This window comes from Monopterus albus, unplaced genomic scaffold (genome assembly GCF_001952655.1).
Source record: "Monopterus albus unplaced genomic scaffold, M_albus_1.0 scaffold20.1, whole genome shotgun sequence".
NCBI classification, from domain to species: Eukaryota; Metazoa; Chordata; class Actinopteri; order Synbranchiformes; family Synbranchidae; genus Monopterus; species Monopterus albus.
In genome coordinates, this window is record NW_018127900.1 from 694,268 (window position 1) to 711,787 (window position 17,520).

At 40.5% G+C, this 17,520-nt stretch overlaps 1 protein-coding gene across 1 annotated transcript; it reads left to right on the plus strand.

The window, feature by feature from the left end:
- The first annotated feature begins 5,193 nt into the window (after positions 1-5,193).
- Positions 5,194-17,198, plus strand: ercc6l2 (excision repair cross-complementation group 6-like 2). The gene is made up of 20 exons (XM_020593801.1): positions 5,194-5,474; positions 5,963-6,390; positions 6,496-6,612; positions 6,780-6,973; positions 7,105-7,198; positions 7,477-7,544; positions 7,683-7,890; positions 8,040-8,180; positions 8,599-8,715; positions 8,821-8,940; positions 9,021-9,092; positions 9,702-9,847; positions 10,062-10,157; positions 10,300-10,399; positions 10,816-10,968; positions 11,291-11,371; positions 12,897-13,911; positions 13,996-14,150; positions 14,242-14,399; positions 15,633-17,198. Exons 1-20 carry the CDS (start codon positions 5,447-5,449, stop codon positions 16,912-16,914), a joined length of 4,773 nt encoding a protein of 1,590 aa, XP_020449457.1. The 5' UTR covers positions 5,194-5,446; the 3' UTR covers positions 16,915-17,198.
- The last annotated feature ends 322 nt before the right edge of the window (positions 17,199-17,520 follow it).

The following is a 17,520-nucleotide window of genomic DNA, read 5'->3' on the forward strand; positions in this document are numbered from 1 at the left end:
GACTGCTCCCCACCAGACAACATCCCATAAAACTCTGACACACATACAGTATGCAAGCAAACACACACACGCACGGATATTGTCTTTCCAGTAATAAAAACACTCCATATACATTTCATTATCATATGTGACATCCATCAGACGATTGGGCTGACACCTACTCATGAAATTGTACAGGGTCACGTCCAGTTATAATCATCCTATGGCATAAGCCCAGCCATCTCATATACTGTACATATAAATTCACCCATGCACACAAGTGCCCTATTCAACTCCTGCAAACAAATTCCTTCCAATCAAGACAGCAATGTACAGTTGTCTCAACATCACCCATGTAGAAACAAAATTGCTACACACACCATGTTGTATTCCCCTGATCCTCAGAGCAGGGGAACATAACTGCATGCACAAAGACCTGAGGAATAGACATCCAGTTCTGCTGAGCTGGTGCATTTTGTGTGGCCTCATTGTTGGGATGTGCAGTCATGCAGTTCTTTGATTCCCTGTTGGTTTTCAAGTTGGGTTAGGGGTAGTTTGGAAGAGTGGAGCAGGGGTAAATGTTGTTTAGTGGCCACATAATTCTTTCTGAGACCATAAACTTTGTGCCTGTTCACCATGCCTGTCAGGAGGAGGGTGGTTGTGACAGAAAGGTGACAGAAGGAAGTAAAAACAGAGACAGAAATCAGTCTTGTTCTTCTTTCTATTGCACCTCTCTCCTGTTGTAACATTCTTGTTGTCAGCCATTTAATCAGTTGTTTTGAAGGGCCTGTGATAGCAAGACAAAACTACTAAAACACAAGGATGCACACATCATGCAGACAGATGCCTGTGCTTAGTGTGGCCAAAATGGACTAACAAAAGGTTCCTCAATGGGGTTACAGTGTAATGAGAGGCAGTTTGATCATAAATATGCTGCAGAGTTTTCCATCTCACTGCAGGAGAAAAAGGGACAAGCCATCAAATCTGGGTCATCAGAGGCTTCTAGTCTGAATCAGCTCAGTGGACAGAATCAGTGTCCGTGACCTCATCAGAGGTAACACAATTCCCAGTGCATAAACAATGATTTTTTTTTTTACAATCCATGGAATTGCTAAAGGTGATAAACAAGATAAAGACAAGATGATAGAAGTCAGTCCTGATCCTGTCTCCACCCTGTGTTTTCCCTGTCATTTCAGACCCGGCCCCTTACACAATGCACAGATTTTAGCCATTGCTAAAATGTATAGTTTACATAGGTATCTGTATGCTCAGATGTCTGCTGAGTTGTATATGCATGTGATTATGTGTATGTACCTCCTGAAATCCAATTTCCCTTGAGGATAATCAAGCAAAGTAAGGAAGTAAGCATGTGTTCTCTTTTCAGCTTCTGCTACCTGCTCTGCCTGCACTCACCTGCTTCCTTTCTGTGCAGTCACTCAGGCAGTATGTAAGCCAGCATCCAGCATTTGTTTTTTGTTAGATTGTTCATTAGGGTGCATTAGGTGTCCTTACTTGTGTTCCTGTCTTGTTTCTAACTTGTTTCTTTTATTGGACCCCAACCTTGCCTGCTCCCGTTTGGATACTTGTTTATTCCTTAATCTATTCAGTTGTCTACTCCTTTTCTGAACCGTTTTCCTTATGCTGCTTGTCCAGTAACAGATTGTTTGTCCTCCTTGTTTGTCACCTCTTGTTCTGTCAACTTACCTGATAGTGGTTACTCACCTGTGTCCTCTGCCAAAGCGAACTCTAACTTACATGTGAGTGATTGCTTAGCTGAGTCCCCTGAGTTACCTGCTAACATAGCAGGAAAGAGTTACTTTCCGGTGTTCTCAGAATCACCTGCTGTGATCAACTCTTCTGAAATTATTATTACTCCTCTCTTTGAGCCACTCAAGTCAAAGAGACCCCGAGGCCTTGTGACATATGGAAAAAATTTGAGTGTGTGAGTATTAATCTTATTTACACTTTATCTTTCACTAGTCCAGTCTCTGGAGATGTCATCATGCAAGTACAATGTGTCATAGTAAGATACAAACAAATCCATATCTGTTAGAAACGCCCCCCTCCCCAAGTGGGTGAGGGAGAACAAAGTCCGGGGTGGAGTGAAGATGGTTAAGGAGACCAGAATAAACAGGTGAGTTGACGACGGACGAGAGAGAAAACAAAGGAACAAAAGAAACAAACAACCAAAACCCAAGGCACAGTCACTGTCAGCGTTGGGAGTAGTACGTTTGCTAAACGCATAAATGTTGTGATCAAGCCAAGCCAAAACGCACAGTTACTGTCAGCGTAGCATACTCGCACACGTGTATTTACGCGGTTAAAACAAAACAACTATCATGTACTGTGGGTACAAACCAAGTACACGTACATGTGTTATTTGCCCATTACCTGTCGCAATGATCCGGCCCAGGCGGAGCGTCTGCCCGAGGTATAAATAAGGAGGAAAACTAATCAGCGGGATGCACCCCAGCTGTGTGCACCGACAAACGAGTCGCCAATTACCGAGTGCAACACAGCTGAGGTGCAGAATCCCGCAGATCAAGAAAATAGAGGAGAGAAAGGTGGAGGAGAGGCAGCGGCCGCCGAGCGGCCCTGACAATATCATTTGCTTTAACTCAGTTTAGAATCATCACATTAAATCATGTGCTACTATAAGCAGTATAATGATGTCCTACTGAGGTAGGTGGCAAGAGGTTATAAACCATGTGGTATATGTTGGTTTTAAATGCGACATTATATTAATCTGTTCTCAGTTTCTTGCAATGAAAACACACAAACACCATGAATGCATTATTAGGAAACTAATGAAATGGAGGAAAGCAAGTGAATGGGAAAACAAGAGAAGACAAATGAGAAAAATGTTTTTCCATCTCTGCAATCAATGCTTATAAAGCTGAAACTGTCATTTTTGGCATGGTAGTAATTGCTTTTGGCCCATGGAAGACCCTCTGACTCATGAGAGAGAGGTGGTGCAACACAGATGGAGTGTTTCTGAAGCTCCCAAGAGCAGGACAAGACCTCCATTCATGTCTTCCTCTCCAGCCGCTGATTATGACCACCAACAGAAGTTCAGCAAACATCTGGTCCAACACTATGTTTTACTCAAATCAAACCTCAGTTCAGTCAATTTAATCTGACTGAGATGAAAGCTATGGCTGCAAGAACTACCTTGTCCAGAGAAATAAGTGTGCTTCAGTCAATCCAGGTGGTTTTAAAGAGGCACTTTGAAAAACCTCAAAGCTGATATAGCTGTGTTATGCACAATCATTACTAAATAGAGGCACTGAAAAGTAACTAAGTAACTTGAATCAAGTGCTGTCCTTAGGTATAACTTTAAGTACTTGTACTTTACTTGAACGTTTCTATTTCATCTTTTTTATTCTGCCCTTGTGTCTTGTTTTTTGTAAAAAAAATTTACATCCACAACAGTGGAAAATCTAGTGCGGATAGTCACTTCAAGCGGTATATGTTTTTCATAAAATGGGGCAGGGAGTAAAGCTGCATTTACGTTTGAAAACAAACTTCTTTTCAGAAAATACAATCAAAGTCCAACACGGCCCACTTGACAGTCACTCAACAAAATCATCCAGTCATCTGTAAAAAGGGCTGATGATGAGAACTTCTTATCTGCGGCCAGTCTATTTATCCTGACTCTATCTGCTTGAGCGGTGTTGTTTTATTATAAATGGGACCAGGGAAGGCCCTTGTGGTTCACTGAGAGAACAAGTGTGTGTGATCTAGTGCAGTATGTAAACCATTTGACATCAGTGTTTGGTCTTTCTTTATGAGAACATCTGCAGCAGCTGCCCTATAAATTCCCAGTGTTGAAAAAATGGGAACAAAAAGTCCCATTTTTGTATGGCAGCTTACCATAGCAAGAAGTGGACCTATTCGTGCCTCATCTGGAGCACCATGGCCAGAGTTTAGGGAAAGTCAAATTGGGGATGAGAATTTGAGACAGTGTTAGTGTGTGTTTACAAGTCTGTTCTGCATAGCAACAGATAAGCTTAAAGTAAGCTTATTGATGGCCATCATAGCAACCCCAGAGAACAGATAAACAAATCTTGTTGCAAATCTTGTTGTTACTTTATTTCTACAGACCACCAAGATTTGTGTGTCTTTACTGAACTACTTACATACTTTTGGCTTCTGTCAAGATTTGCTTTTGATATTCTTTGAGTGAAGCAATAAACCTACTGATTGATGGCACTCTTGTTTTATTTCTTCTCTAAGAATCTTTTTTGTGCCAGTGCTCTGCAAGTATCTGAACAATACAGTTTTACCCCAGTCTTATAGACAGATTTTATCAATTACTTAATGATTCTTGGGTAAAGACAGCAACTAAGAAGGGTATCTATATGATGTTAAATTAATCATATCTGATGTTTAATTACTTTCATTAAGTAAAATGTCTATCCTTGCAGGAATTCTTTCACAGTTTCACAATTTACATACTATGTGGCAGCCTATATGAGTAGAATATAAGCATAGTGTAAGCTGCAAGGACAAATGAACATAGCCTATTATATTAATATAACCAGTGGTGAAAGAAGTACTCAGATTGTTTTCTTAAGTAGAGGTAGCGTTGCCACTGTGTAAAAATACTCTGTTTCAAGTAAAAGTCCTGCATTCAAATAGTTACTTAAGCAAAAGTACCAAAGTTATAGAACAAATTTAAATATAAATATATATATAAAAAGCACTAAAAGTCCTACTCATTGTGCAGATTGACACTGTTCAAATGAATGTATATCATATTATTGGACTATAATAGTGCTGTATTATTAGATGATAAATCGATACTTAGGCCGAAGTGGCCTGCAGTACTTGAGTAAATGTACTTAGTTACTTTCCACCTATGAATGTAACGTCATTTATAAGTCACTAATAAGAACACCGATGAGGCCATGATGTTACTCAGATGTTATTACCACATTTATTTTTTCAGTAAAACTTTGAATATAATATGTTTTGTTTTATTTCATAGAAAGGAAAAAAAATCACAGAAAGATTCTCTTCAGCATTTTCAATACAATCCTTGACAGTAAAATTTGTTGCAGAAAAAAGGATTAAATCATCAAAACATTCGTTATGCAAACATATTAGGAAAGTGATTAGTAAATTTTCGAATAGAGTTTTTTTTTTATTTAGTTTGAAATTATTGAAATGCTTCGAAAGTGCGTTGTGAAAATAGATAAACATTCGTCAAGTTTCGGTGCGGCGTTGATGTTGCTGGTCTTGCTGTGTGTCTCTTTGTGTATTTTCGCCAGATAAATGAACATTTACGGATGAAAAAATATGAACTACTTGCACAGGATATTTGACTTCTATTATCTCAGTTTTCTGTGTCCTTCGGACTTTAGCGGTTTTATTTTGTTGTTAATGTTAGTTAGGCTAATATAAGCTAGCAAACAAGCTACAGTGACTTCTCCATTAAGAAGACTGCCCTTAACAATGTGCCCTGATGGCTTCAGCTTCTGTAATTGAAAAAGGTTTGTAAAGCTTGTCATTGCTACATTTGTTCGTCATTGTTTGCTACATCTGTTGGTCACCGTTTTCCCAGATGGTACTGCCATGCAAAGCCTCTGCAGCTTGTTTATATTTTGGCATAACTGCTTAACAGAGCATCGACTAACGTGACGTTACTATATGATAACATTGTACCTTTGATTTGATTTGATTTATTCTTCATTTGATTTGATTTAACCTTAATCAGTTAATGGGTAAAATTGTATATTAGGTGGAACTAACTAATGCATTGTTAGAGTATAATGGTTGGTAAATGTCCCTGAATCCCCTCCTGTAAAAATATTATTTACTGTCGTATTTTCTTTGATTTATGGAGCGTTTTGTTATTTTAAACACCCCACTAACAACTATGTTATCTGTGTACCTTTAATGAGTATTGTTATGTTATGCTATACAGTACTTCATGTTGCAAAGCACAATAAATGAATACAGTATCAACAACATTTTGCAGCACCATGGCGTGAAGGTGACCGTTGTCTGGCTCCAAACACTAGAGACGGCACCTTGAGAGAAGCCACTATCCAAAGACTGGTCTCCACCCTTCCTAATATAGAAACTACAGCATGGGTGATGTTTACTGGCCATAATAAAGATGCAGGAGAGAAAGAAGAGGAGGTGGAAGCCATTCCTCTTTCAGAACTCATGAGACCAGGTTTGAATGACTTCAACAAGGAAAAACCTGTGTTTCCGAGCTTTGCCACAGACACCATGCACGTCCCTTTAGTGCTTAGTGATGTAGATGGAGACAGAGTCCCTTACACCATCAACAGATACCTGCGGGATTACCAGAGAGGAGGTATAAAGTTCATTTATAACAACTACGTGCGTTCCAGAGGTTGTATCCTGGGGGATGACATGGGCCTGGGAAAAACTGTACAGGTACATAGTACATTAACTGCAAAGCTGTTTTCATAAAGTGTCTGCATTTCTTCTTCACATGGCTCTTTTGCTTTTATTCTCACCTCATCTTTCTTCTTATCCCAGGTCATTGGTTTCCTCGCTGCTGTGTTGCACAAAACAGGCACATGGGAGGACATCAAGAACAACAGGCCTCAGTTTCTGCAGAGTCAGATGCCTTCAGAACAAAGTAAACCCAAGAAAGTAGGTGTTGAAAAATGCTATTTAAATAAAGAAATGTTATGACTCATAAGGCATTTTGTTTTCAAAAAGTAGATTAATTCTAACAAGTGCAATAACAGTATAAAGCTACATATTTGATTATTGATTTGTTATTAGCATGATTTCTGTGTTTCAATGATTTGGTCTAGGTGTTCCTCATTGTGGCCCCGCTGTCAGTGCTTTATAATTGGAAAGATGAACTGGACACATGGGGTTACTTCCAGTCTGTGGTGGTGCACGGGCTGAGAAAAGAGGAGGAACTGGCTCGCATTAAGAAGGGACACATTGAGATTGCTCTCACTACCTTCGAAACTCTGCGCCTTTGTCTGGATCAGTTTAATAAGTAAGAACCACAATCACCACACACATGCAACAAATACTATCAAATATATGATGAATTAGTTTTTGTAAGTGTGTATTTTTCTGCTACTTAAGCACCATGACTAAAATATATTACCTCTTCCTTCCTTGCAGCATAGACTGGTCTGCTGTGGTCGTGGATGAAGCCCACAAGATAAAAAATCCAAACTCTCAGGTCACTCAGGCCATGAAGGAGCTGAGGTGTAAGGTCAGAGGAGTTTGTGTTATTTCAGTGTGTTTCACTGTTATTAGTGTGTAATTAGTAGGTAGTAGTTAGTCTGTGTGGCTTCAGTAAGGCTGAAGAGTGCTGTGGTATTTGTCATTTATAATTAAGGGTAAAGTCTGCACTTCATAGTCCTCATTTCTGCTGTATTGAAAATACATTAAATTGTGCCACCATCATAATAAGAAGCTATTAAAATGTAAACTTAGATTTGTGTGTGGGCCATGCTTTTGATGCTACTTTTGCACTTCTATATTTACCAGATTAGAATTGGTCTCACTGGCACCATCTTACAAAATAACCTTGAGGAGCTGTGGTGTGTCATGGACTGGTAAGTTAAAATACTTTTTATTACATATTGTAGCATATAACACATGTAATTTATCATTTGGATATTTACATTTTGCTCCTTGAAGTGGAAGTGATGCGAGTACTTATTAGCTTTCATACATGTATTCAATCTGTTTAGGGCCATACCTGGTTGTCTTGGCAGCTTAGGACATTTCAAGAACAAGTTTTCAGATCCGATTGAGCAAGGGCAGAGACACAGTGCAACCAAACGTGCCTTAGCTATAGGGAGGAAGACTGTCAGAGTCCTGGCAAGTAGGATTTCTCACTGGTTCCTCAGAAGAACTAAAGCTCTTATCAAAGAAGAACTGCCTAAGAAGGATGACAGGGTATGTTTGATTGTGTCAAACCAGGCACTTATCATTTTAATGGCTTTCTTTTTTCCTGAAACAATGGTTCATTATTGTCGTAGTCAGATCAAGCTCTATGGTGTCTCAAAGCATACCTCACAGAAAGCTGGTGTTGTGTTTTGTCCTAGGTGGTGTATTGTTCCCTGTCAGACATTCAACAGACTGTGTACCAGACGGTGCTGGACACTGAAGATGTGACGTTATTGTTGAGGTCTTCAGAGAAATGTGATTGTCAAAGTGGACGCACCCGCAGAGCCTGCTGTTACAAAGTTTGTTGACCACTTTTACCTGTGTGTGCCCTTGTATGCATGTAATGCACAGAGGGAAAGCTGATTGTAGGGGTTGAGCTATTTTCTACAGATCCACATTAAAGTTTAGTGTGGATGTGTGTAATATTGATTTTCAAATTACACATTTTTCCACTTTAAATGCTCAAATCTAAATCACACTAACCCATTTTTCCACTTAGCTTTAATGTTTTCTAGTTAGTAATTTAGGTCAACTGAAAATGTTGTATTTCTGCATTGTACTTTTTATGCAAAGGGTACTACAGTACACATTCAAAAGACAACATAGAGCTTGCTACAATTCACCGGTTGATTGGCTGGTCCTTTAAATGTAGTGAGGGACCTTTAAATTTATGTGGTTGAAAAATTAAGGATTGGTCTAGAGTTTCTTGTGTTGCAGACAAACTCTGAAGGTGTCCAAATGAAGGCACTATACTTCAGTTACTTGGCCATACTGAGGAAGGTTGCCAATCATGTAGCACTACTTCAGTCTACTACAGGAACCAGCAAGAAACAGGTAGAAACATGTTATCTTGTTACTGATTTAGTATGCTTGTTCGTTAGAGCTAACTTATGGACCATATCATTCAGTTCACTAACACAGCTCATTTATTTCATCTAGGAAAAATATGTAAACGCCATTTGCCAAAAGGTTTTCCAAAAGTTTCCAGATTTTGTGCAGAGGTGCAAAGATGAAGCGTTTGAGGCCCTGTCAGACCCAGTGTACAGTGGGAAAATGAAGGTACCATTTGGGAGCAAAGGCTTAGTCACTTTCTCATTATGGACCATTTCAGTTTGTGTTAACATATCTATTCCTCTCAGGTTTTGCAGAAGCTGCTCAAATACTATCTGCAAAAGAGAGAGAAAGTTCTTCTTTTTTCTCTGTCAACCAAGGTGAGTACTGTGTGGGTACCTTGTGTGTATTGAGATCATAGAATACTGAATTTTTTTTTGTGTGTGTGTTTATTATTTTGCACTCATGATTGTAGAGATTGATGAATGTTGTGTGAGACTAGGATGAGCAGCAGGGTGAGACCTGTACCAGAATTATTTGATGCTCCCAGTGATATAATTACAGAGCTTACAGATGGTGTCAAAGTTGGAGTATGCTTGTTGCTTTTAGTGATGTACAGTACATGCAATTGCATCTATTCAGGCTTTCAATACAGCATCAAGATTCTTTGTTAAATTGTTAAAGTTAATTAGACTCTGCTGTCTAATGATTGCATCACATAAGGACAGTTCATAATATTTGTCTGCTATGAAAACATATTTTCATTGCCTACTGTATGTTATGTTTTTGTGGGAATCATGCTGTAGAGCCAATATAGGGCAAAGCTCAGTATTATCTCTATAGTTTATTTATAAATATACACACAGAGGATATTATTTTTTTTTTTATTAGATTTGTTTGTCTAGCATCTATATTTCATCTCTCATACAGGCTGTCAGTTGATTCATGTGCTTTGAATTGTTTATAACTGTTTATTTTAAACCTGTCAGCTATTAGATGTGCTGGAGAGCTACTGCATGGCCGAGGGGCTGGACTACAGCAGGTTGGACGGAACCACTAAATCCAGAGAAAGAGTTCAGATTGTCAAAGAATTCAACAGTTCCTCTCACATCAACCTCTGTCTGGTTTCCACCATGTTAGTGCAACAGTAACAACTAGATAGAAAAGTGTTTTTCCCCTTATATTTAATATTTGTATTTAAGGCCTTTTACCTCAAATTAATAGTTTAAGCTGCATCAACACTGTATAGGAATATTTGATACTGCACCTACTACAGTTACTTCTGTCTCAATAAATTGTAAACATTCAAAATCTTGAACCTAACAATAACATCTTCTGTGTTGGAGTAGGGCAGGTGGTCTTGGTCTTAACTTTGTAGGGGCCAATGTGGTAGTGCTATTTGACCCCACCTGGAACCCAGCAAATGACCTCCAAGCTATTGACAGGTAGGTTGTAGGCCATGGCACAGATTTTACTGTAGCGCACTCTGTTACAGCTCTAGATGTTTTATTGTATTTCAGAATTTTGTGATTGGTTTAACATCAGTGTGTTGTACCACTTGATATCTGTTTGTGTGTTTTTCTGCAGGGTGTATCGTATTGGCCAGTGCAGGGATGTGACTGTTCTCAGGCTGATTTCATTGGGCTCTGTTGAGGAGGTTATCTACCTCAGACAAATTTACAAACAGGTATCAGATAATTATGACCATGTAATCATTATGTGATCTCAGCGATGCACATAAGGGACATACTCGTATATGAAGATAATCTGTTCTGCTACTTCTATTACAACAGAGAGTTGTACCAGAGTGTCACAGTAGCCTCAAATACGATGGAAGTGTTTTTATTCTATCTGCTACATTCAGACAAGATCAGGTTTTTAATTTCTTCAGTAAGAAATTATAAAAATTGTGGGGTTTTTTCCTGATTTCCCCCTTTGGAAACACATCACCCTACCTGGAAAGCAGCTAGGGTCGATTCCACATGCTAGCATTTCACAAACGTATGATGAAAGAGGATTTTATTTTCAACACCAAATTCAGTTTAGCAACTTATGTTAATTTGTTTATAATTGCGTATCCATACTTTCTCTTCTATGTTCCAGCAATTGCAGTGCTCAGTTGTTGGCAAGGAGAGCGCCCGTCGGTACTTTGAGGCAGTGCAGGGGCATGGTGTCCATAAGGGGGAGCTGTTTGGGATTAAAAACCTCTTCAGGCTGCAGACCCAAGGGACATGTCTCACCCGTCAGATACTAGAGGTCAGATAGCCGATGTGCCTTTTACTGATGGCATATTTTTTGTACTGTACTGAGTCATATCCCCAGTCACAATACAAGGCTTTATAAAATGTTTACCTTGTTTCTATTCTATGAACTTTACTCTTATGTGGTCATATTCTCACAAGAATATTGGGCCCTTAACTCTTAAGTATTTTTGGTTTGATATTAAAATTTGAGACAAACTGCACTTATTCAAAAATACAGTGTTGTGCATTTAAGTGTGTTGTTGGAGATTGTGACAACACTGAGTTGATGTGCAGTGAAATGTTCCTTTTGATGAATATGTGTCTCTTCCTGTCAGCGAGAAGGCCAAGTGGAGGCCGGTGTGATGACAACCAGCACACACACAGGTGAAGAGGAGGAGGGGAAGAAGGGAGTTAGTGTGAGTAGCTGCCATTCTCAGAGACTCAGAACGTAGGGCGCTCATCTTTCCCATCCCTCACGCCATCTCCTTTGCCGGGGGGGTTCACTCATCCTCCCATTGCCACATGATATAGAGGATCCTTCCAACAGGCACCTTCCTGTCTGTCAATCAACAGAACCACACAGCCTCATTTAACTTTTTCTACTTTGGCTGTAGATATTTTAAACATTGCTTCTTCAATTTTTCTGTTTTATAATCTTCCTATTCTCTTTATGTGGTTTATTCCAAAATGGCATATGTTCCATTTATGAGAAAAAGAACAGCTCCTATTCCAAATAGTCAAAGTGAGATAAATTACATTACTTCCTTATGGCAGCTGTGGTTAGCTTGCGTGCAGACAGATACAACAGATTCATATGGTCATATGATTTTTTTTTTAGTGGATAAAACGTATGAAAATAATCAATGGAAATTTCTCAGTGTCTGCTCGTTCAGCAATACAGTGCTAAATACACTTGTTTCATGTCACATTATCACTATGTTAAAACTGAAAAGCTTTTCCTAAGTAGTGTTTGCAACTTAATAAGCATTATGTGTTTTCAGAAGTTTATATGAAGGTTTTAATGCTTTTATCCCCATGAAAACCTATCACCTTTGCAGTCTATTGTAAATGACTGAACTGCAGAAGAACCTCTGCTCCTGTTGTCTGTCAGTTGAAAACTAAGGACAAATGTTTTACAGCAACCGTCTAATCACACAGGGCATTAATATTTAACACTCTTTGAAAAAGTGCAGTTCATTAGATTTTCGGTGGTGTACCACTTTAGGGCCTCGGCTCCCAGAAAATGTTTTTTTTACACCCATTATTTTGTATTTTAGTGAAACTGAAGGATGAGGTTTTCTTTGTCTGCCTCTCACTTTCTCTTTCATACTGCGTGAAACAGCTGGATATAATTACTTGTCCTAATGGAAGGAGCAGACCACACTGAAGTGTCTACTTTTCAGCCATTTGTTTACACAGTAATACCCCTTATCATCCTGTTCCCAGCCAGGCTGTGTCCTTTTTACAGGGCTGTGGCTCCACCGAAGCCATTTAGATTCTTGCAAAAATACAGGATACACCAGGGTGCCTTTACATGCGCGCACTCACACACACACACACAAACACACAAGCTCCTCAAAACGGGGCATAATCTACTTGGCATATTCTGTGAAATTAGAATTGCTTTTGGTTGTCGTTCCCATAAAGGTCCATTTGTGTGTTCCCAGGAAATGTTATGACTCCTTTGTTTTCTTCATGTTACATCTTGATGGAGACAATATGTTCAACTAATGTTTACTGTGATTTATTGACACAAACATCTGTTTTGCATTACACAGTGAAATGGTCCAATGAAAGATGGCATCTTTCTCACACAGTGTATATATCATTTATTTACATTTCTCATATCAAGTTCTTGTTCTCATGCTGCCTTCCTTGTGCTACTTTCTGTGCCAGTCTGTCCCTATTTTTTAACAATTTGTTTCTACTGTTTTATTTAAGGAACCGGCAGGTTCTCCCCCTACACACAGCTCTGTACTGAATGATGAAACAGGCCAGGAGAATAGAGGTGCATCAAAGATCCCCAGTGGGGTGCTGGACTTCAGCAGTGGTAGTGAAGAGGATGAGGAGGAGCAGGGGCTCAAGAGGAAGGCCTCAAACCCCAACGCAGTGGGTAGCAACAGAGGTGGGAATGCTGCCGCTAGTCCTGGTCAAATAAGTCTCCTCCAGCATGGTTTCTCCAGACTCCTTGAAAGGGTTAAAGGAAAACCAGAGTTGGATGGAGACAGTAGTCCGGAAGTAGAAGAAAGCCCCTCTGACACAGACACTGAGGAGAAAAGGGAAGGGACCTCCACTGGCATCAAAACAGGGAATGGTGCAGTTTGTCTCTCTAAGCTGCAAACAAAATCCTTGGACATTGGTTCAGACAGAGAAGATGGGTGGAATGGAGATAAGCAGAGTGATGATGCTGTAATAAAAAGACAATGCCTGAAAGGGTGGACAAATAAGAAAATTACAGTTGTTGAGGAGAGTGATAAAAACCCCTCACCAGACAAAAAGCCTGACAACCTCACAACTACAATTCCCACAATGCATCGCTTTGAGAGTTATTCTGAGGAATCTGAGGATTTAGACCTAGAGATGACTGCATGGCCTAAGAAGGATGCATCAAATTCACGTGTTAGAAGACAAGACAAAGGGAGAGGAAGGTTTGGTCATAAAAGGCATGCTACTGTAAGGAGTACGGCCACGTCGAAATACACAGAAGAAATAGAAACATTCACGTCTTCAGACGATGAACACATTCATGTCCAGAAAGAAAGATCTACAAGATGTCACTTCACAGCTCCGCAGATGGAAAGATCCAGAGATGACGTGCCAAAAGATGGGCAAAAAGCAACAACTGACAGAACAGAGAGACGCACAGGAATGTCCAAAGCTGTTTCATTTACAAGTCTGAAAAGTCAAACTTGCCTAGCACCCAAAGGAAAGGATGGAACCATTGACAGCATATTGGGTCAGATTTAATTCCTATTTTAACATGCTAATAATTCCTAATGAACTTAATTTAGACATTAATGCGGTATATTTCTGTTTAAAGGTGGTGTGCAGGAGGTGCTATATACCCACTCTAACCAGCGCGTGGTGGGTGGGAGCAAAGCAGAGGAGCTGATCAGTAGAGCAGCTGTACGGGATGTGTTTGAACGCAAGATGTACTCTCAGTTCCCAGCCAATCACCTTCTAGGCACCCAGGAGGTACAGTCCAACGTATCACTGGTCTGGTTTAGTGAGTGTGATGAGCCTTGAGCTGCCTCTCTAAAACTTTACTCTTGTTTGATTGTCCCAGAGCCTGTCAGTGAGCCAACCAGACATTGAGCCCTCCCCTGCTGTTGTCAGGCTGGAGATGCCCACTGTGAACCATCCAGTCATCTTCACCAGCCAGAGCGTGCACCACACCAGACACACTACCTTCATCATTGGAGAGACTCCCCAGACAATACGCAGGTATTTAAAGGGTATCAGAATGCTGTAGAAATGAGATGATGGATTTACCATTGACAGATATGGAGAAGAAAAAGCAACAGTAAGAGAACATAGAGTAGAAATTATGGTAGGTATACCAAAGGAAAGATGAAGATACATCAAAAGAGACAAGTTTAGGTGGGACTAAGGCAAGGGAATGTGGAAGGAACAGCCTGGGGGGTGTAATAAGTAATGGGGAAGTTAAAAAAGAAGGTAAGAATTCCTGGTAGTGTAGGGATGTATAGGCTAAAACTCACCACATGTCTAGTTTTGAATGCCCCCACCTGGCCCCAGGAATTGCGTCAGTGTGTGTAGCAAGAGACCACCTCTGAGCTGTCCCTTCCACCTATTTTCCAGCATCAAGCCAAAGATTACCCAATTATGTTCAGGCCCAACAGTGCAGGAGTTTTCTTCTTCACAACCACAGCCCTTCTGAGACTAACCAAAAATGATCGCCTGAGGGCTTCCAAACCCACACTGATAAACATACACATGCGCACGCACCTAACATGCATTTATGCACGTACAGACACAGTACTCAAACACACACCTCTGTCCCGCTGCTTCACCTCCCTCCCATACTTTCCAAACAACCATACAGACACACATTCACCTTTGTGGCTCCAGTCCCACTCCCCAAGGGAAAGACTGTATCTCTGCCCAGAGACTCACCAGGGACTGAAAATACACACTAGTTATAGTGATATCCCCTTGCTGTTTAATGATTTAAATCCACATGCACACCATGTTTTACTCCCATTACTTTTATTTATTGCTTTTCCAGTAAAAGCCACAAATGGTAATAAAACCACCACAATGCTGCTGTACAACCAGTAACTTTGAACTATTTCTGTCCCCACATCTACTTATGCCATCGTTTTAATGACTGCCCGGGAGCTCAGGAAAAATACCTCATAATGCATGGTTGTCTGGGTATGAGCCTGAATATGTGGAGAACTATTTATCTGAGGCAGGCCTGACGGGTCCACAAAATGTCTGATTAATAATAGAGGCTTTTTAAAGAAGTGTGATTTTAAAATACCTTACAGTATGCTAGCAAGTGCCATATTCTCTATGTGTGCAAATATTAAGTATGTTGACAGGATATTAGAAGGCAGCGATTTATAAAAGCATATTGTTATCTATGTCTGATACATTGTTGTACATTTTTCACACTCATTTCTGTTTTTGTGTCTTTTGTGTGCTTGTGTGTAGGCAGCAGTTCGAGGAAATGGCAGAACAATTCAAATTTTCCTCAGTTTATCAGTTTGCAGTAGCGATTCTAAGAAGAAACTCAGCCCAGAGACTGGCCTGGTTACGACAGTATTACACTTCACTGAACCGCCCTGACCTAGCCAGTACAGTCACAAACAACTTCCCACAACCTGACTCAGCACAGACCTCCTCCTCGCCAGCTGCTGCCTCCTCGGCATCCACCAAAACAGCTGCAACAGTATCTCAGGCAGAGACCAGAACCCCACAAAGGGATGTTTCAAAAACCATGAAAAAGCCTAAATACACCCAGGAGAAACAGGAACCACACACTAAACAAAACAATGCTTCTGTGACACAGAAAAGGTCTAGAATCCCACAAAACAATGTTCCAGAATCCCAGACAAAGCCCAGAAAGCCACAAGATGATGATCCAGAACCCCTGAAAAAACAAAAGTTCCCACAAAGGAATGTGCTAGTACTTCTGAGTGATGTTCCAAGCCCTGTGTCAGAGGATGAGGAGGAGAGTGTCTGCAGTGCCAGAGGACACAAGAGGACAAAGAGGGATACTGTTTCTAGTTCTGCAGACTACAGAGCTGGTGGTGGTCTTGGCATGGATCGAGCAAGCAGCAGCGGTCTGGGGGCTGGGGAGGCCGCTGCTTTCCTGAACCGCACAGACAGAGATTCCTCTTCTTCTCCGGACCTCAGCCATGGTAGGTCCACCATGGTGTCCAAACCCACAGTACAGAGAAAGCAGCAAGAGCAGAAATTGTCTTCCACAACTTGTCAAATTTTTCAAGGGCAGAGAGAAAATTGTCAGAGCCTTTCGTCTGAGCGGGCCCCTTCTAGCTCCAGTAATTGCTCCTTCCTCACAGATCTGTTAGGAGACGCCTCAATCCTTGACGATTTATTAAAACCCAAATCCAGGGGGGCACAACAGAGGAGCACCTCAAAAACACCACCTTCATCCTCCTCAGTGTCAGTAAGCACACGTCTCCCCACATCATCCAGAATCACTCTCAATACTGATTCTGGTTCAGACCCTCTGCCTTCTCCAGCCTCTCACACACAAACTACACACCCAGCGAGTACACCAGTGCAGGCTTCAAAGCACTGTCACAAAGACTTCTGGGATATCCTGAATGAGGGTAATGAGGAGAGTATCAACAGGTTAACAGACCCTGCAGAAGTGCAGAGAGTTTGCATCTCAGCCAGAGATAGGTCTGGAGAAGAACAGAGCAGGAGTCTCTGGAAGACTAATGAGAAATTCCTGTGGAAAAAATAAAACAGAAGAGACATTTTAGGTTGTTGTTTTTTTTCTGGTTTAAAGGAGAAATGTATAAAAATCTAAATAGGGCGATCTAAATAGTAAATGTGTATTTTGATGATCAGGTAATTGACTGCATTATAAAAGGACAGAAAATGATATTTTCCCAGGGACAAAAATGATGTCATTGTGTTGCTGCAAATTCTTACATTTGAGAAGCTATCAAATCATTAGTATTTTTGCTTTGAAAAAAGTAAAAAATATTTTAAATTCCCAGCAATTAAAGTGGGATATCGAACGTGTTTATGCCTCTTGGATGCGTTTATACTGTAGCAAAATTTCAGTGCCACCATGTCACAGACTTGCTGCACCTGATGTCAAGTGGTTGATTTGACAGACAATCCCAACCTGCTGTAGGCGTTAGCCATCGTCATTACAGGACACCATGAATGCCACCCTGGTGGTGACCCTGCAGAGATATCACTTAAAACCCCTTTAACAGCAGTTACTTGTCTGTCACTCTGAACCTCTCGCTACCTCCCACTCCCCATGAGAGTGTGGCTATAGTGTAGATGGTGTGGTTTCCTTTCACAGTGCATTGAGCAGTAATCTAATAGTCTGTGG